The 19,931-nt window shown below is 47.7% G+C and overlaps 1 protein-coding gene and 1 non-coding gene across 2 annotated transcripts; one reads left to right on the forward strand and one right to left on the reverse strand.

Moving 5' to 3' along the window:
* The first annotated feature begins 17,011 nt into the window (after positions 1–17,011).
* LOC147972478 (cell wall integrity/stress response component) lies at positions 17,012–19,461 on the forward strand. Its single transcript, XM_087521470.1, has 5 exons — positions 17,012–17,304; positions 17,779–17,897; positions 18,173–18,230; positions 18,341–18,418; positions 19,093–19,461. Exons 1-5 carry the CDS (start codon positions 17,172–17,174, stop codon positions 19,284–19,286), a joined length of 582 nt encoding a protein of 193 aa, XP_087377596.1. The 5' UTR covers positions 17,012–17,171; the 3' UTR covers positions 19,287–19,461.
* A 213-nt stretch (positions 19,462–19,674) lies between these two features.
* TRNAA-AGC (transfer RNA alanine (anticodon AGC)) lies at positions 19,675–19,747 on the reverse strand. The gene has a single exon. It is a non-coding gene; the product is annotated as a tRNA-Ala (tRNA).
* Between the last annotated feature and the right edge of the window lie 184 nt (positions 19,748–19,931).

Raw genomic sequence — 19,931 nt, forward strand, 5'->3', positions numbered from 1 at the left:
TCGGTCTCCGTGTTCCGAGGCCATATCTGTATATGCTTGGCTCGTCAAGTATAACCTGAGTATTCCGCGTGTGCAACTGTTTTGCACCCGTTGTATTTGAACGTAGAGCCTATCACACCCGATCATCACGTGGTGTCTCAGCACGAAGAACTTTCGCAACGGTGCATACTCAGGGAGAACACTTCTTGATAATTAGTGAGAGATCATCTTATAATGCTACCGTCAATCAAAGCAAGATAAGATGCATAAAAGATAAACATCACATGCAATCAATATAAGTGATATGATATGGCCATCATCATCTTGTGCTTGTGATCTCCATCTTCGAAGCACCGTCGTGATCACCATCGTCACCGGCGCGACACCTTGATCTCCATCGTAGCATCGTTGTCGTCTCGCCAATCTTATGCTTCCACGACTATCGCTACCGCTTAGTGATAAAATAAAGCATTACATCGCGATTGCATTGCATACAATAAAGCGACAACCATATGGCTCCTGCCAGTTGCCGATAACTCGGTTACAAAACATGATCATCTCATACAATAAAATTTAGCATCATGTCTTGACCATATCACATCACAACATGCCCTGCAAAAACAAGTTAGATGTCCTCTACTTTGTTGTTGCAAGTTTTACGTGGCTGCTACGGGCTTAAGCAAGAACCAATCTTACCTACGCATCAAAACCACAACGATAGTTTGTCAAGTTGGTGCTGTTTTAACCTTCGCAAGGACCGGGCGTAGCCACACTCGGTTCAACTAAAGTTGGAGAGACTGTCGCCCGCAAGCCACCTATGTGCAGAGCACGTCGGGAGAACCGGTCTCGCGTAAGCGTACGCGTAATGTCGGTCCGGGTCGTCTCGTCCAACAATACCGCCGAACCAAAGTATGACATGCTGGTAAGCAGTATGACTTATATCGCCCACAACTCACTTGTGTTCTACTCGTGCATATAACATCAACATATAAAACCTAGGCTCGGATGCCACTGTTAGGTAACGTAGTAATTTCAAAAAAATTCCTACGCACACGCAAGATCATGGTGATGCATAGCAACGAGAGGGGAGAGTATGATCTACGTACCCTTGTAGATCGCAACGGAAGGGTTGACACAACGTAGAGGAAGTAGTCGTACGTCTTCCCGATACAACCGATCCAAGCACCGTTACTCCGGCACCTCCGAGTTCTTAGCACACGTACAGCTCGATGACGCTCCCCGGGCTCCGATCCAACAAAGCTTCGGGGATGAGTTCCGTCAGCACAACGGCGTGGTGACGATGATGATGTTTTACCGACGCAGGGCTTCGCCTAAGCACTACAACGATATGACCGAGGTGGAATATGGTGGAGGGGGGCACCGCACACGGCTAAGGAACGATCACGAAGATCAACTTGTGTGTCTATGGGGTGCCCCTTGCCTCAGTATATAAAGGATGGAGGAGGAGGAGGCCGGCCAAGGCTTGGTGCGGCCAGGATGTTGAGTCCTACTAGGACTCCAAGTCCTAGTAGGAGTCCACCAAGAGGGGAGGAAGGGAGAAGGAAGTGGGGGAGAAGGAAAGGTGGCCAGCCCCCTTTTCCCTAGTCCAATTCGGACCAGAGGGGAGGGGGCGCAGCAGCCCCTTGGCCCTTTCTCCTCTTCCCACTAAAGCCCATCAAGGCCCATTGCTTCTCCCGTAACTACCCGGTACTCCGAAAAATACCCGAATCACTCGGAACCTTTCCGATGTCCGAATATAGTCGTCCAATATATCGATCTTTACGTCTCGACCATTTCGAGACTCCTCGTCATGTCCCCGATCTCATCCGGGACTCTGAACTCCTTCGGTACATCAAAACTCATAAACTCATAATATAACTGTCATCGAAACCTTAAGCGTGCGGACCCTACGGTTCGAGAACAATGTAGACATGATCGAGACACGTCTCCGGTCAATAACCAATAGCGGGACCTGGATGCCCATAATGGCTCCTACATATTCTACGAAGATCTTTATCGGTCAGACCGCATAACAACATACGTTGTTCCCTTTGTCATCGGTATGTTACTTGCCTAAGATTCGATCGTCGGTATCCAATACCTAGTTCAATCTCGTTACCAGTAAGTCTCTTTACTCATTCCATAATACATCATCTCACAACTAACATATTAGTTGTAATGCTTGCAAGGCTTATGTGATGTGCATTACCGAGAGGGCCCAGAGATACCTCTCCGACAATCGGAGTGACAAATCCTAATCTCGAAATACGCCAACCCAACATGTACCTTTGGAGACACCTGTAGTGCTCCTTTATAATCACCCAGTTACGTTGTGACGTTTGGTAGCACCCAAAGTGTTCCTCCGGCAAACGGGAGTTGCATAATCTCATAGTCATAGGAACATGTATAAGTCATGAAGAAAGCAATAGCAACATACTAAAGGATTGGGTGCTAAGCTAATGGAATGGGTCATGTCAATCAGATCATTCAACTAATGATGTGATCTTGTTAATCAAATAACAACTTCTTTGTCTATGGTTAGGAAACATAACCATCTTTGATTAATGAGCTAGTCAAGTAGAGGCATACTAGTGACACTCTGTTTGTCTATGTATTCACACATGTATTATGTTTCCGGTTAATACAATTCTAGCATGAATAATAAACATTTATCATGAAATAAGGAAATAAATAATAACTTTATTATTGCCTCTAGGGCATATTTCCTTCAGGCTTCAGCCCCCACGCATATAATGTGGAGATGCTCGCAAAAAACGTTGTTCACACTTTACCCAACGTCTTGGTCCTATTAAGGAGGTGATAGCGCAGCGAACGAGGCAACCGGACTATAATGCTTTAACACTTTCACTTAGCCATAGGAGTTTGACAGTGGGGCTACTAGATAGCCCCTGGTGGCTCCGCACTCTCCAATCTCGGGGTGCGTACGTGCCTGGCCGGGAAACGGCCCTTTGTTAAGGCGGAGGAATTCTAACATCCCTATAGGTCATCGAGTGGTTGACCAGTCTCACGCTATATCATGACAGTCAGTTTTCGGCTTTCTCTACTGAGGTGCTCGCCTGGATGAACCAGGGCACAATCGCAGTAGTTCTCCTAGTGCTGCCTTAGCCGGTAAAGTGAAACGTAAGGCACCAAAACACAGGAGCCGGGCAAACCCAACATTTGACCAAAGACAATGATTCGGAGCTGATGCATATAAGGCCAAACTCGCGACGCTGAACACTCCCTGAGGTATTCGGTCTTTATGGTATAAACCAGGCCTAAATAATGCCCTTTGTAAGAAGCCCCTTGTGTCCAAGTACGTGCATTATTCTAACGTGGCCACATGCCAAGACGTCAGCATCCTTCTCAATTGTGCTGAGAATTCGGTGGATGTGTGTCAACAAGAGATAGTAAAAAAGGTTTACGCAGGGTCTTAATCTAAAAAGAATCCTTGGGGCGAGTCCCTGCTGCACGTCTGCGCCTGTGTCTCCGTTGTGCCGTATCCTAGATGGGTGTAGCACGATGATCATCTGTAAAAGAGAGGAACTTAGGTGAAAAAGTTGTCGTGCAAAAGGATAGTTTTTCAAGAAACCATGTATAATTCAAGATGTGTAAAAATTGCCACTTGTCTACGCGCGTTGAGCCCCTTGTATGTGTAATAGGGGTGTGACCAATGATCCGGTATGCATTACATATAGCTGCGCCGGACTTGTCTAACCGTGTCTGAGGTCTTGACGACCTGATAAATGCTTTAGTTGGTCGGGCCGTTTTTATTGTGCGGCTGTCAAGGCAGCCGCACTCTCTTCAGCGCGCAAAGATCGCTTAGTACTTCCATTCACTATAATGATGCCATGTGGGCCGGGCATCTTGAGTGTGAGGGAAGCGTAGTGTGGTATTGCATTAAAGCGAACGAAAGCTTCGCATACGAGTAGTGCTTGATAGCCACTTTGGAACGGAGCGATGTGGAAGGTTAAATGTTCGCTACGGAAGTTATCGGGGAAGCCGAATATAACCTTTAGTAGCAGGGAGCCCGTGCAATGAGCCCCTGGGCCTGGCGTTACTCCTGTAAAGGTAGTATTGCTTTGGCAAATTTTTGTTGGGTCTATCCCCATTTCGTAGAATGTGTTCTGGTATATCAGGTTTAGACTGCTGCCACCGTCCATCAGGACTCGTGTGAAGTGGTACCCGTCAATTATTGGGTCTACTACCAGGGCAACCCATCCTGCACACCGGGTACTTGCTGAGTAATCACGATGGTCGAAAGCGATCGGTTGAGACGACCAGTGGCAGGACTCAGCGATGATAGGCCCTTGGGCATAATTTTCTGGGAGTGCCATTTTGTTTCTCCCCATGATCACGTGTAACACGTTTACTGTTTTGACTTCTGGTGGAAATTTCTTTTGTTCCCCAGTGTCTTGCTTGAGAGGCTCATCCTCGTCTTCGCTTGGTGTATCTTCCCCCTTGTGTACGGTGTTGAGCCTGCCGGACTGCTTGAAGACCCAACATTCTCTGCGGGTATGATTAGCGGGTTTACCGGGGGTGCTATGGATCTAACATATCTTGTCCAGAATTTTGTTTAAGCTGGACAGTTCATCTCTAGTGCCTTTAAAGGGCGGCTTTTGCTGACCTGGCCGAGAGCTTTTGAATCCGGCGTTTACTGTCGTGCTCTTCGTGCTGTCTTATTTATTCCGGTGTTTGTTATTGTTGTTGCACCGTGATTTCCCGTTTCCATCTCTAACTTCAGATGTACTGGGGTCGCTGGTGCTGCATCTGGCTAGCCAGCTGTCCTCACCCGCGCAAAAGCGGGTCATGAGGCTTGTTAATGCTGCCATTGTTCTCGGTTTTTCTTGGCCGAGGTGTCTGGCAAGCCATTCGTCACGGACGCTATGCTTAAAAGCTGCCAAGGCTTCAGCGTCCGGACAGTCGACAATTTGGTTCTTTTTAGTAAGAAACATGTTCCAAAGTTTTCGGGCTGACTCTCTGGGCTGTTGAGTTATATGACTCAAATCGTCCGCGTCCGGAGGTCGGACATAGGTCCCTTGAAAATTTGTCCGAAAAGTGTCTTCGAGCTCTTCCCAGCTTCCAATGGAGTTTTCGGGGAGGCTTTTAAGCCAGTGCCGAGCTGGCCCTTTGAGTTTAAGGGGTAAATACTTTATGGCGTGGAGATCATCTCCCCGAGCCATATGGATATGGAGGATATAGTTCTCAATCCAGACCCCAGGGTCTGTTGTTCCGTCGTATGCCTCTATGTTTACAGGTTTGAATCCCTCTGGAAATTCATGGTCCAGCAGCTAATCGGTGAAACATAGGGGGTGTGCGGCACCCCTGTATCTGGGTGTACCGCATTGTTCGGATGTTTGTTGTGTTGCATCGTATGCTGGAGCGCGCTTGCGTGGTCCATAGATGGATCTGGTTTCGCCGTCTTTTTGATGCGAGCCCTCGCATAGACCGCGTATTGGCTTATGTGCGGCGTTGCTTGCCGCTTTATGTTGGCCATGAGGTCGTCTATCTGGCCAGATGGCTATTTTAATTTTTGGTTGTGGGGGGTCTACGGCCTCCTCATCGAATTCAGGTAGCAACTTCCGCTTTGGGTAGCTCTTGGTGGGGAGATTGCCGCCGTACTTCGCTGCTGTGTTGAGTAATTTACTCCATCTGATTTGGAGTGTGTCCTGCGCAGCCTTGGGCCTTTGCTTCTGCTTTTTTAGACTCCTCGCGGTGGCAACGAGCCTTTGACGGGCATTTGGCTGCTCCGGGTGTCTGTCCGGTGTTATGTCGTCCGGACTATTATCTTTGACAGAATTGGTTTGTTCGGTTTGATTCTCCATTTTGCCGTGGTCCGGCAATGCCTCGCCCTGCTCTAGCGCTGGGTCTGTATGATCGTTGTTTCTACCGAGGCGGGATTTGGGGCGGCGCTTGCGCTGCCGCTTTGACTGCTTCTCGAGGGGACAAGCCTTCGGTGTGTCCTTCCGTTCCTCGTCGTCGTCTCTTGGTGTGTCCACCATGTATACGTCATATGACGAGGTGGCTTTCCAGTGCCCTATAGGCTCTAGTTCATGTTCATCTCCTGCATCATCGTCCATACCGTCGATGTCTTCGGATTCGAAGTCGAGCATGTCGGTTAAATCATCGACAGTGGCTACCAAGTGGGTGGTGGGTGGGCGTCGAATTTCTTCATCGTCTGCATCCCAATCCTGCTGGCCATAATCCGGCCAGGGCTCTCCTAACAAAGAAAGAGACTTTAGTGAATTCAGCATGTCGCCAAGGGGCGAGTGCTGAAAGATATCCGCGGCGGTGAATTCCATGATCGGCGCCCAATCGGATTCGATTGGCAAGGGCGCGGATGGTTCGGAGTCCGGAAAAGAGTCCGGCTCCTTGGAGTTACGGGATGCGCAGAGGTTTAGGCTGGTGTTCGGCTCGATCGCCGTTGAGACTGCAGCCCCTGAGGCGGTGTCCAACCACCCGTACTCGACTAGCACAGTTGCCTCCGAGCTAAGGGTTGGAGCTGATGCGGGCGCAGCCTCTGGGGTACTATTCGGCGGCAGAGCTAGGTCATACCCATCACGACAGCGCGGCGCGCCCGGCTGCGGCTCGAATCCATCAAAGATCAAGTCTCCGCGGATGTCGGCCGTGTAGTTCAAACTTCCAAATCTGACCTGATGGTCAGGGGCGTAGCTTTCAATATGCTCCAGATGGCCAAGCGAATTAGCCCGCAGTGCAAAGCCGCCGAATACGAAGATCTGTCCGGGGAGAAAAGTCTCACCCTGGACCGCATCGCTATCGATGATAATAGGAGCCATCAAGCCTAACGGCGACGACACAGAGGAACTCTTAATGAAAGCACCAATGTCGGTGTCAAAACCGGCGGATCTCGGGTAGGGGGTCCCGAACTGTGCATCTAGACCGGATGGTAATAGGAGGCAGGGAACACGATGTTTTACCCAGGTTCGGGCCCTCTTGATGGAGGTAAAACCCTACGTCCTGCTTGATTAATATTGATAATATGGGTAGTACAAGAGTAGATCTACCACGAGATCAGAGAGGCTAAACCCTAGAAGCTAGCCTATGGTATGATTGTATGTTATGGTTGTTGTCCTACGGACTAAAACCCTTCGGTTTATATAGACACCGGAGAGGGTTAGGGTTACACAAGGTCGGTTACAAAGGAGGAGACATCCATATCCGTATTGCCTAGCTTGCCTTCCATGCCAAGTAGAGTCCCATCCGGACACGAGACGAAGTCTTCAATCTTGTATCTTCATAGTCTAACAGTCCGGCCCATGGAGATAGTCCGGCTGTCCGGAGACCCCCTAATCTAGGACTCCCTTAGGGGCAGTCTGGTTATTGCCTAGGAATATGATCCTCTGTTCGCCGCCGTTCTCGACGACAACCAGAGTCTCAGGGGCTATTATCTACATAGGGCACACCTAATATGTGCAGTACTATCACAAATTATCTCACGTACCTCAAAGCCTGTCAGTAGACTCATAAAGGCTTCATGTAATCCGCTTTCAGCGGACGAGATTCTCTCCATCACCGTACTCATCAGCATATGGTGTTCTTCTGAGATGGCCGCTTGCCCCACCAACTCCCTCAGAACGTCTGACCGCACACCAGACGGTGCCGGACTCTTTTGTCTGCTCTCTTCAGGAGCCAGACGCTGGGGACTTCGGGGGTCTATAGGATTATCTTCTGGCCTCACCGGATCCGGAGAGGCCCTCCGTGACGACACTTCAGGGTCGCCCGCTTCTTGAGCGGAGGAGTCCGGGGGAGGCGTTTCGCTCTCCATCATCTCCGGAAGAAGATCCCCCGAAGACGAGCTCAGCTGAGAGGGGTTAAGGCCCGAACTGCATGATATATGCGGTGGTTATTTTCTCAGAAAAAGACAGTATACCTTTACTATCAAAGTATTTTGGATCACTTACGACTCGTTGGAGGGTTGATCCCCCCCCCCCCCCCCGCGGACTTTGTGCGGCAAAAGCACCCCCCGAGGCAGGACCCTCTGTGGGAGGCTTCTTCTCCCATTTGGAGGCTTCGGCTTCCAGATCCTCGGAAGCAGTCCTTTTCCTCCCCTGGTTGTCCTCCTTCGTGGAGACGCTCATTCCCTCGGTTGGAACGGGCAGCGATGGGGGCCCGCGTCCGCCCGTATTATCCCCCCCCCCCCCGGTATCTTCCTTCGGGGGCTCCGGGCAAGGTGCGACCTCAAGCATCTTTTCCAATACCGGATTTTCCAAACCCTCAGGGAGGGGGGCCAAACACCGAATCATCTTTGCCTTTGTTAGCCAGTCTTGGTCAAAAAGAGAACTCTCAGAAATAAACTTCATGACGAATAAAAGACAGTGTGTTCGGCCAGAGGATTTCTTACTTGTTCGGCGGCGCGGTTACTGCTCAGGCCCACGTCCTCGGTAATATCCGGACACTCTACTTGAGGTCCGAAGAATGACTTGTACATCTCCTCATGCGTCAGGCCAAGGAAACTTTGAATGGCACGTGGTCCCTCTGGGTTGAACTCCCACAAGCGAAGGGGCCGGCGTTTGCAAGGCTGGACATGACAAACCAGCATAACTTGTATCACCGCAACCAAATTAAAATCTCCCTCGAAGAGATCTCAGATGCGTCTTTGAATTATAGGCACGTCCTTGGCTGGACCCCAACTCAGACCTCTGCTGATCCATGACATCAGTTGTGGTGGGGGGCCCGAGCGGAAAGTAGGGGCAGCCGCCCACTTGGCACTTCTGGGAGCTGTGACGTAAAACCGCTCCCGCTGCCATAATTCGGACACCTCAGGGAAGGAACCTTTCGGCCATGGAGATCCGGCCATCTTGCCTATTGATGCACCTTTGCACGCTGCATGTTGCCCCTCGATCATCTTCGGCTTCACTTCAAAGGTCTTGAGCCACAAGCCGAAGTGAGGGGTGATGCGGAGGAAGGCCTCGCACACGATAATAAATGTCGAGATGTGGAGAAAGGAGTCCGGAGCTAGATCATGGAAATCTAGCCCGTAATAGAACATCAAACCCCTGATGAAGGGATCCAGAGTGAGGCCTAGACCTTGGAGATAGTGGGAGACGAACACGACGTTCTCGTTGGGTTCAGGAGTAGGGACGATCTGCCCTCGAGCAGGCAGCCGATGCGAAACCTCGGCGGTCAGGTATCTGGCCTCCCTCAACTTCTTAATGTCCTCTTCCGTAACGGAGGAGGGCATCCATCGGCCTTGAAGGCTGGATCCGGACATGATTGAAGATCCGGAGCACCTAACCTACGCTTTGGGTGTTAGAACTCAAGGCGGGGGAAGGGCTCGATTGAGCACGAGAGGAAAAAAGCGAAAACCTTGTCCCTTTATAAAGAGGGTGAATATCAAGCGTCCTCTCCGTAGCCGTTTAGGACTTGCCTATAATCTAGGAGTCCTAGACACGGTTGGGTTACCCACGACCGCATTAATGAGAATCTCGTAATTAGGGGAACACGATCTCCGCTTCGGCAAGACTTGTCAAGAAACCGTCTCGCGTTATGTGTGGAGCTAGTTGAGGAAAAACGGTTCGAATAATCACTGGGCCATGACATAACGTCGTGCTGCCAAAACAAGCCAGCAAATTAGATCTGCAAAAATGCTATTCTCTCTGCGGTGGAATGTGGAACTTATTTTGCAGGGTCGGACACTATCCTCATATTCAAATTCTTCTGCGGTATATTCGGAGAAGGAACCCGCCTTGCAATGCCGAAGACAATACTACGCGCTGGACTCATCGTCATTGAAGCCTGGTTCAGGGGCTACTGAGGGAGTCCTGGATTAGGGGGTCTCCGGACAGCTGGATTATCTCCATTGGCCGGACTGTTAGACTATGAAGATACAAGATTGAAGACTTCGTCTCATGTCCGGATGGGACTCTACTTGGCGTGGAAGGCACACTAGGCAATACGTATATGGATATCTCCTCGTTTGTAACCGACCTTGTGTAACCCTAACCCTCTCCGGTGTCTATATAAACCGAAGGGTTTTAGTCCGTAGGACAACAATCAAAACATACAATCATACCATAGGCTAGCTTCTAGGGTTTAGCCTCTCTGATCTCGTGGTAGATCTACTCTTGTACTACCCATATCATCAATATTAATCAAGCAGGACGTAGGGTTTTACCTCCATCAAGAGGGCCCGAACCTGGGTAAAACATCGTGTCCCCTGCCTCCTATTACCATCCGGCCTAGACGCACAGTTCGGGACCCCCTACCCGAGATCCGCCGGTTTTGACACCGATAGGAAGGAACTTCGGCAACACATCCTCGTCTCCAACGTCTCCACTCTTGGTTATCTCGTGCCTTTACTTGTGCAAGCTTATTTGTTTCATATCATTTGCTTGCTTGTGTTCCTATCCTTGTTGCATCATATAGGTTGCTCACCTAGTTGCATATCTAGACAACCTACTTTGATGCAAAGTTTAAATTGTTAAAGAAAAGCTAAAAATTGTTTGTTGCCTATTCACCCCCCCCCCTCTAGTCAACCATATCGATCCTTTCAGCGTTGCCCTTCTTGGCATCACTACCCCTCACGGAGTTCTTCTCCTTCTCCTTAGTAGCACCCTCTCCCTCCTTCACAAAGGTTTGCTTGAGAGGAGGAGGTCGTTTGGCCTTGTCATTCTTCTTCTTGTTCTTGGACTTGGGCACGTACCCAATCCCTTCCTTGGCCACAACTCCCTTTTGGTTGGTCAAAAGGTCATTGAGGTTCTTTTCGCCTTGTATGCAAGACACAAGACCTTTCTCGAGTTGCACCTTTAGCTTAGTGTTCTCCTCAACAAGATGCACATGCTCACAACATGGGTTAGTAGCATTTGCATTATCAATTAACATCATACGAGGAAAAGTGGCTTTCTCCTTGGTTAGCTTTACTTGAAGTTGATCATGAGACTCTTTGATGCTAGCATGAGCACCCTTCAAGACCTTGTGAGCCTTGTCAAGTAGATAAAACTCCTCTTTGAGTCTAGCAAGATCAACCCCAAGCTTGGCCTTCTCGGAGTTTTGCACACGAGAGACAACAAGAGCATGATCAAAATCTTTCTTTAAGTTAGCGTGATCAACGTTGTGTGACTCCTCAAGAGCCAAACGAAGACCAAGCTCTTCCTCAAGAGCATTGGAAAGATCTGAAATCTCATCGGCATAGTCACGACTATGCCCCTCCATCTTGGAGATAGTATCTTCATGAGCCTCGATCATGTCATTGGCTTCACCAAGTTGTTCCAAGAGAGCAACAAAATGCTTCTTGGATTTACCCTTGATTTTACCCATAAAGGACTCAAACTCATTTTCCTCCACATTAGATCCCTCATATTCATCAATGCAATCCGTCAAGGAAGGATTATTAATGATGGTAGTTTTGATGTTGGGGGTTACCTTGTTGGTGGCTTTAGCCATGAGGCACTTGGCGGTGATGTTCTCATTGGGTAAGTCGAAGAGAGACACTCATGGAGTTTTTGCAATGGCAACGGAGGCCATGGCAACCGACTCACCATCTTCATCATCATCATCATCCTCATGGTACTCTTCTTGAACCACGAACGCCTTGTGTGGGGTCTTCTTGGTGAAGTTCCTCTTGTTGGGGAAAGACTTGGCTTTGTACTTTTGGATGAGCTTGCCACCATTGTCTTCCCTCTTCTCATATGGACACTCCGCAACAAAATGGCTCACATTGCCACAATTGTAGCAAGTCCTCACACGTTGCTTGCTCTTCGTGCCACTTGAGTTGTTCTTGTTGAAGTTTGGCCTTGAGTTCTTCTTGCTCCAAAATTGCCTTGAAGCAAGTGCCATGTGTTCATGATAGGCATACTTTGTATCTTCGGGGTTGCTTTCCTCTTCTTCCTCTTCTTCTTCTTCCTCAACACAAACCTTGGCCTTCAATGCAAGGTTGGGCTTCTATGCCCTTTGAGAGCGAAGCACCACATTGTCGGCGGTCTTGTCTAAGATGTTCATAGCCACAAACTCATCCAACACTTCACTTGAGGTCAACGTGTGGAAGTCCGGCCTTTGACGAATGAAGGAGGACATGGCCTTCTGGTAAGGCATCATTGCCTTGAGGAATTTGCGCTTGATCCAATTGTCATCCGTGTCCTTGCTCCCATGATCTCGGAGTGAGACCGCGAGTTTGGTTACTCTCCAATAAAGCTCACGAGGTTCTTCATCCATTGCAAACTCATCGGCTTCATCTTGCACTACTTCATAGTTGGAGCATTCAATGCTTGCGCTTCCCCGGTAGAGAGAGACAACACAAAGCCATGCATCTTTGGCCAAGGCGAAGGGCCGAAGATGAGGTAGATCTTCGGGTGGAATTGCATCTTGGATGGTGAAGAGAGCATTCTCATTGAATTGATTATCCGCGGCTTCTCGAGGAGTGAAGTTGCTTGGGTCATGCGGATAGAAGCCTTCTTCAATGATTCTCCAAAGATTAGTATTCACATGATTTAAATGACGCTTAAAGCGATAAACCCAAGAATCAAAGTCCTCATTTTTCACAATCTTAGGGGGAGGACCGGCATGATTCAAATGAGTGGAAGGAATCGGTCCACCATAAACAAGTGGTGGTTCCACATGGGCAAAGATGTCGTTGCCATTTTTACCACTAGAAGAAGGAGCTTTTTCACAACTAGCTTCCCCCTTGTCGGAGTTAGCATCCGTCACCTTGTCAGTGGGATCACCCACTTTCAACGGTGCGGTGGATAGTTTAAGCCCTTCAATGAATTTAGTAAACATGCTTTCAACCTCAGCCGTCATGGAGGTTTTCAGTGTCTCCAAGGCTACATTGAATTCCTCATGAGAGACCGAGGTTCCCCCATCGCCCGTAGACGAGATCGGATTCACACCGGAGTGCTCCTCCACACCGTCTACGGTGTCAACCATACTCTTCGGACGGCAAAGTCCTTAGTGAAGAGACGAGGCTTTGATACCAATTGAAAGGATCGATATAGTTGACTAGAGGGGGGTGAATAGGCAACTAACAATTTTTGACTTTTCTTTACCAAATTAAAGTTTGCATCAAAGTAGGTTGTCTAGATATGCAACTAGGTGGGCAACCTATATGATGCAACAACAACAAGCATACAAGGTATATAACACAAATAAGCTTGCACAAGTCACAGGAAGAAATAACCAAGAGTGGAGCCAATGAAGACGAGGATGTGTTACCGAAGTTACTTCCTTTTGAGAGGAAGTACGTCTCTGTTGGAGCGGTGTGGAGGCACAATGCTCCCCAAGAAGCCACTAGGGCCACCGTATTCTCCTCACGCCCTCACACAATGCGAGATGTCGTGATTCCACTATTGGTGTCCTTGGAGGTGGCAACCGGACCTTCACAAACAAGGTTGGGGCTCTCTCCACAACTTAATTGGAGGCTCCCAAGTAAACCGCGGAGCTTCACCACAATGGAATGTGGCTCCGAGCTGACCTCAACCGTCTAGGGTGCTCAAACACCCAAGAGTAACAAAATCCACACAAAAAAGTATGGGGGGAGCAAAAGTCATTTGGTGGAAGTGTAGATCTAGGTCTTCTCCTTCAATCCCTAGCAAATCAACAAGTTTGAGTGGCTAGAGAGAGAGATCGGGCAAGAGAGCTTGAGTAGCATTAATGGTGGAGTGAGAGAGGTCAAAAGGTAGTTGTGGTAGGTGGAAGAAGCACCCTTATATAGCAACCCTAAAAATCCAACCGTTACTGTGTTTTTAATACTGCAGCGGTACAACCGCTCCTTGTCCCGGTACAACCGGGACTCACAGTTTATGTGCAGAACCCTACCAGGCGGTACAACCGGGCGACCAGGCGGTAGTACCGGTTGAGGAGAACAACCGGACCAACCGCCCAGCCACCGCTCAACCACCGCATAGGAACAGAAGGGAGTCACCCCTGAGTGCGGTAGTCGAGCGGTACAAGGCCGGTGCAACCGCATGGCTTTGAGCGCTCGGGCGGCTAAGTCCTGAGCGGTAGAACCGCTCCGGACACCGGTGGTACCGGTACGACCGGACCAACCGGGCCACCACCGCCCGAGTACCACATCAAAACAGAAGCCTGACCGGTACTTGGGCGGTGCCTGGCCGGAACAACCGCCCTAGTCTTTGCTGAGCATGTTGGCGGTACCATCGCCCGGAAGCAGCGGTACAACCGCTCGATCAAAACTGGTCAGCGCCAAGACCCAGCGGTACAACCGCTCTAGGGAGCGGTACAACCGCTGGGAACCCACAGTAAGCAGTAGGAAAGAAAGGGGAAGAGCTCTCTCTCATAGTTTAGGAAGGCAAGAGAGGGGTGAGGTAAGTGTATGTGAAATGATGCCCCCAACACTTTCCAATGTGGATTCCCTCTTGATAGTACGGGTTCCATATGACCAAAAGAGATAAAAATATATAGAAAACACCGTCTTCGATCTTTTTCTTTCAGATAGAATAGCTAACCGAAGAAGGCCTAAAAATCGAAACCTGGAATACTTAGCATAAGATTAGATCAACAAAGGGTTGTCATCATCATCCAAAACACAAAGTAGGGAAATGTCCTTACAACCTCTTCATCAACACCGAGCACACTAACCAGCTAAGTCGCTTTCATGCTCAAATTTACTAAATTCTTATTTTTTTTATTCAGTTCGACCAAGCATTATATTTATGTTAAAATGTATTCGTTAAAATATTGTTTGTTAAAAAACACTTCTTTTCCTAGGTTAACTAGGGGCTCTTAAAATTTATAGAGTTGTTTTATAATAATTGTTTTCTTCTAAGTCGTTGCAAAGTCTTTTTCTGCCACTCCTTTCTTGACTCGAGTGTATGATCAATAGCCGGATAGCCTAGCTTCTCTCTAAAGCCGCTCGAGTTTAGTTTGCTAAACTAGCCTCAGAGAAACACTCCGCCTTCGTGGTAAGGAGGATGAAGCTGAAGGCTGACCTACTTGAAGTTTAGAGATCAGATGTGTCGTATTAAAGCACGATAGAAGCAGAAAAAAATTAGACCAATTTTTGATTGACACCAAAAACTTGATTTAAATTAGGCGTAAATTTTGTATGTGAGTTTTTTGTTTTCTGAGTTTGTGACACTTTTAACCTATTTGTGTGTCTCTGGCATAACTCTCGCAGTACAAACGCTGGACATCTTTAAAGCATTGGCAATATCAACGGGAACTGTAGCTAGTGCCGAACCTACCAGAAGCCGAGGTATTACATGGTGTCCTCAGCAAAACATTCTCGGATATTGCTTTATATGCATCGGTTTTGAATTGTGTCTTCGGTCAATAGTTAGGTTGTCTGGCTCCTGTGCTTGCCTCCTACGTTCCGCTTTGTTTGGCTAGGTGTGCAAAGGGAGAACCATTGTGATTGTACTTCCGATTTAACTAGTCAAGTACCTCAGTGGAGCGAACCAACCTGTGGTTGGATGGTTAGAGGGACTGTGGTATCCCCAGTCCATCAAGGTTCAAATCCTGGTGCTCGCATTTATTCTTGGATTTATTTCAGGATTTCTGCCGATGCGCATTTAGTGGGAGGAGACGTTCCCGTCGATGACGAGGTGCCTACGGTGACTTCGTAAATTTCAAGATGATATGCCGGCTCAGTCTTTCGGTGATGCTCATAGGGGTAGGGTGTGCGTGTGCACGTTCATAGGGGTGAGTGTATGCGTGTGTATATGAGCGCTTGTGTCTGTACTGATGTTAAAAAAAGTACCTCAGTGGAGAAAGCCAAAAACTGACTGTCACAATGAGCGCACACTAGTCAGCGATCCGATAACTGTGTCAAACTATAGATCTATAGAGGTTACCTCGTGGGTCTTTCATAAAATTGGCCGAAGTGTTAATGGCTTCCTCGGCGTCACTAGTAATTAGCCTCCGAACTTTAAGTTCTATGACTAAGGGCCCGTTGGAAGTCATCCGGCTCCGCGCTTCATAAACTCCAGGCGCAGAGCTGAGCCGAACGTTATAGCTATGAGAAGCTGGCTTCGAGAAGTCCCAACGGGTCGTAGTGTATTTTTCGAGGAGTTAGCGAAGCTGGGAAATCGGTACTCCAGGAAATCTTCTAAAACGCGAAGTTCACTCAAATTACAAGGAGTGCCACCGCCAAGTCAAGGAAAACGTTTTGATTAGTCTCTCTCCTCCCTTCTTTCCTCGCTCGTGCTTATTCCTCGAACAGAAAGAGGTGTCTCCTACCTTTTTGGGCCGCCAGCCTGCCTCCAAGCCGGCCCAGTGTGGCACTACACAGGCCAACAACGGTTGCCAGCCCAAGGTGACGAGAGAGAAGCTGATTTCGCTGCCGAACGCACATGAATCACTGCGTGGAGCGAGAAGCGAGGTCGAGAAGCTGAATCTTCGGAGTTGATAGAGTTGGGAGAGGTTCCGAACAGGACCTAAGTGAAAGTTCCTGCGTAGCATCTACAAAGGGGTAGGTGGGTTGCAAGTGGTGGTGATACAGCAACGCTTAGAAAGAGGTCTCAACTCTCCTTTTCCCAAGCTCCCAATGGCAAGTGGTAGAGCAGCCCTTATAAAGTGGTCTCAACTCGGATCCGGCTTGTATGCTCCCTCCTCATGCTCCCATCCGTGCTCCCACCTCATCCTACGGCTGTCTTTTTTCTTTTTTTCTAATCTAATCATCTCCCCCCTGATTTTAAGGGGGTGGGGTCGGGCCTTATTTTGTTTCAATCAAATCAAGCCACATATGCGGGAGCACGGATGGGCGCACAAGCGGGGAGCAGGCAAGTCTCGTCCGTCTCAACTCTCCTCAACTAGTAAGATGGTACTAAACTTTCCACCACCTGTCATATCCCACATGGGCTCAAAATTAACCAGAAATCATTGTTCATATGGGCCTAAAGCCCGTCTATGATTCAACGAAAGGAACACACACAAAATAATTTTTTTAAAGACACACAAAAAGATTAGTTTTTTTAAGATTTTGAATTATGTCTTCGGTCAATAGTTAGGTTGTCTGGCTCCCGTGCGCCTCCCTCCTTCCTCCTTCAAAAAGATTGGTAGAACAACACACACGAAAAGGTTGCTAGCAAGAAAAATAAATAAATAAAGAGAAACTTATCCATCCAGCGTCGTCGCCGAGCGGGCCGGGGCCCACTTAGAACACCACCTGCGGAGTCGCTCGTCACTTCGTCGCCGTCTCCGTCTCCGTCGTCTCTCCCCCTTTCCACGCCCCTCCAGAAGCCACCCTGCCGCTGCCGCTCCGATCCAACCGACCCCTCATGGCCTTCGCCAGCTCGCTCCTGCCCGCGCCGGCCTCCGGCGTCCGCGCGAGCCACGCCCCGGAGCTCGCCTTCCCGCCGGTCAACAGGAAGGGCGGCGTCTCGCTGCGGCGCCGGGGAGCCCGGCACGGAGGTATATGTCTACGCTTCAACCAACTCGTGCTCAAACTGTTCTCACTGGAATCGGCCTGAGATTTATACGCTAATTGCTAGGCCGTGGCTTCGTGCTGTCACTATGTGTGCTAAGATTAGTTCTTTCGCCCCTAAAAAAAGATTAGTTCCTTCGCTCTGATTTGAAGTCGGCTTGCCAGTGATGATTTTGCTTCGATGTTAGAATGTTGAGTGCCTCACTAATCCTACTTATACTTCTGCTGGTACCTGAATCCTGCCAATGTAGTAGCCTTCGTTTGCTGCACCCAAGTTAGTGGATTCCTCTTACCAGGGAAAATTGTGGTGATTGTCATCAAACTGAAAACTAACAGCACCTGTAGAGAAAAATTAAGGAACATCCTTATTTTTTATTTATGTTTGAAAGAGGTACGATGCCAGAGCTGGTTGAATTGGGGCCTACCATTTGATGATTGTTTGCGACTTTGTTTGTAACCAGTCAGGGCTGAAGTGAATGAATCTGCAAGTGCTTTAGCGATTGATGCTCTCTCCCAAGTTAAGCATGTTCTACTTCCGATCACTGACCGCAACCCTTACCTTTCAGAAGGCACAAGACAGGTCTGTTTCCTTTTTCAGATTTACTAGTTAGTTTGTGTTTCATTGGTAAAGCATCATATACACTGCATTGATAATTTAGAGGACTCGAAACATTGTGGCCAATTTCCAGGGCAGTTTTATTTTTCCCATTAGTCACACCATAGTTTTATAATCTTCGAATGAAGGATTCTTAGCTGGTCTTTTTTCTTTCATGGAGTGCAACATTTGTTCCTTTTAACTTGAGTTCGGATACACTGGAAATAGTGGCTTACCCATAATGGCTGATGATGTAACAGGCTGCAGCAACAACCACTTCTCTAGCCAAGAAGTATGGAGCAAACATTACAGTAGTTGGTATGATCTCAATTCCTTTATAACATTACCTTTTCTGTGCTTAAGCTATTGCGCATATTCGTTTACATAGCTTAAATTCCGCTGCACTCTAATTCTACTCTTCATTTCAGTTATTGATGATAAGCCAAAGGAGTCATTCCCAGAGCATGATACTCAAATGTCAAGCATTAGATGGCATCTTTCTGAAGGTTAGAACCATTACATTTATTTCTTTTGATTTAACGATCCTCCCCTTATCAAGTATAGTACATGAGTTTTTGTACACGATAAATTGCATTTGCCTACTAGTTCAATCTTATTATAAGAAATGTGGTTTCATTTTTGGTAAAAATAAGCAAATAACTATATGTAAATTGAACACTTAATCAACAAAGTGGAGCTCCTACTACAACGATAGAAAAGCAATAGTATGATATCACTCCCAATCCGTGGCCAGTGATGAGGTTTTGTATTTTCTTTCGCGTTCTGATTGCCTTCCTGAACTTGTATGGTCTGTAGTTAGTGTTATAACCTTTTGCTTCTTATTTTTCGTTTGTAAGAGAACTTTGATGTTGTAACACCTGGTTTCATTTGATAATGGAACCAGGGATTGTAGTTATCCCCCTGAAGATCTAGAAAAATGTTATGATATCAGTCAAATCTACTCGGTGAAGGAGCACTCTGTGTAGCTGTATGGTTCTTACTGTAATATTAAAAACATTGCATACCGTTTTGGGAAAAAGGAAAAGAGTCTGACTACATATTACAGACCCAATATTGAGAAATAACCTCACCAAGGGTTATCAGTGTTTTGTATTGCCGCTTGTTTCCGAGTGATGCCATTTCCGAACAGTCGTGCTGATATATTTGTGCTTCTGTGCAGGTGGATTTACAGAGTTTGGGTTGATGGAGCGCCTTGGAGAAGGAAAGAAGCCAACAGCTATCATCGCAGAGGTCGCAGATGATTTGGAGTTAGACCTGGTCGTCCTTAGCATGGAGGCAATCCACTCAAAGCAAGTCGATGGGAATTTACTGGCTGAGTTCATCCCCTGCCCCATTCTGATGCTTCCCCTCTAATAATGTGCTGAGTTTTCCATCTGCTGCTTTTTGGTTTTTTTTTGTCAACTATTTCATGGATATGATGATGCACTTCGGGTTAGCTAATTGTTATACCTTGTCGACTCTGCTGTCCTGGTAGATTTGTGATCATGTGAATATTCAAAAGAACAATAAGAGTGGTTCCTTTGTGAAATTTGCTATTCTCTTGCATAATCCTGTCATGTGAATGCATATGCTGGCTTGTTTCTTTAACATATTTTTTGACAGCCGTCTCATTGCATACGCTGTTACTTTGGCTGGAAAAAGATGTGCAATTGTAATAGCAAAATAAAGATTTTGCTGTAAAAAAAAGTGGAGTGCGTTACAAAGAAACAACCAAATGGACTGGGAAAAAGGATAAAGAAAGTGGAGATGCGGGGTATCGATCCCCGTACCTCTCGCATGCTAAGCGAGCGCTCTACCATCTGAGCTACATCCCCTTTTGCGCCTGAACATCAGATTGTAAGTAATCATTGAAGCGTATTACCGCAACAGATGCCGCCACACAAACTACTCCCTCCGTCAACAAGTATTTTGGAACGGAAGGAATACATCGTAAAATTATTCATGCAACTAGAAATTGTCACAGAGAAATCTTTGTCAGCAGCGTCAAAGAAACCGCGA

The sequence above is a fragment of the Triticum urartu genome, chromosome 5A (assembly GCF_056163025.1).
Source record: "Triticum urartu cultivar PI428250 chromosome 5A, HENAU_Tu73, whole genome shotgun sequence".
NCBI lineage: Eukaryota > Viridiplantae > Streptophyta > Magnoliopsida > Poales > Poaceae > Triticum > Triticum urartu.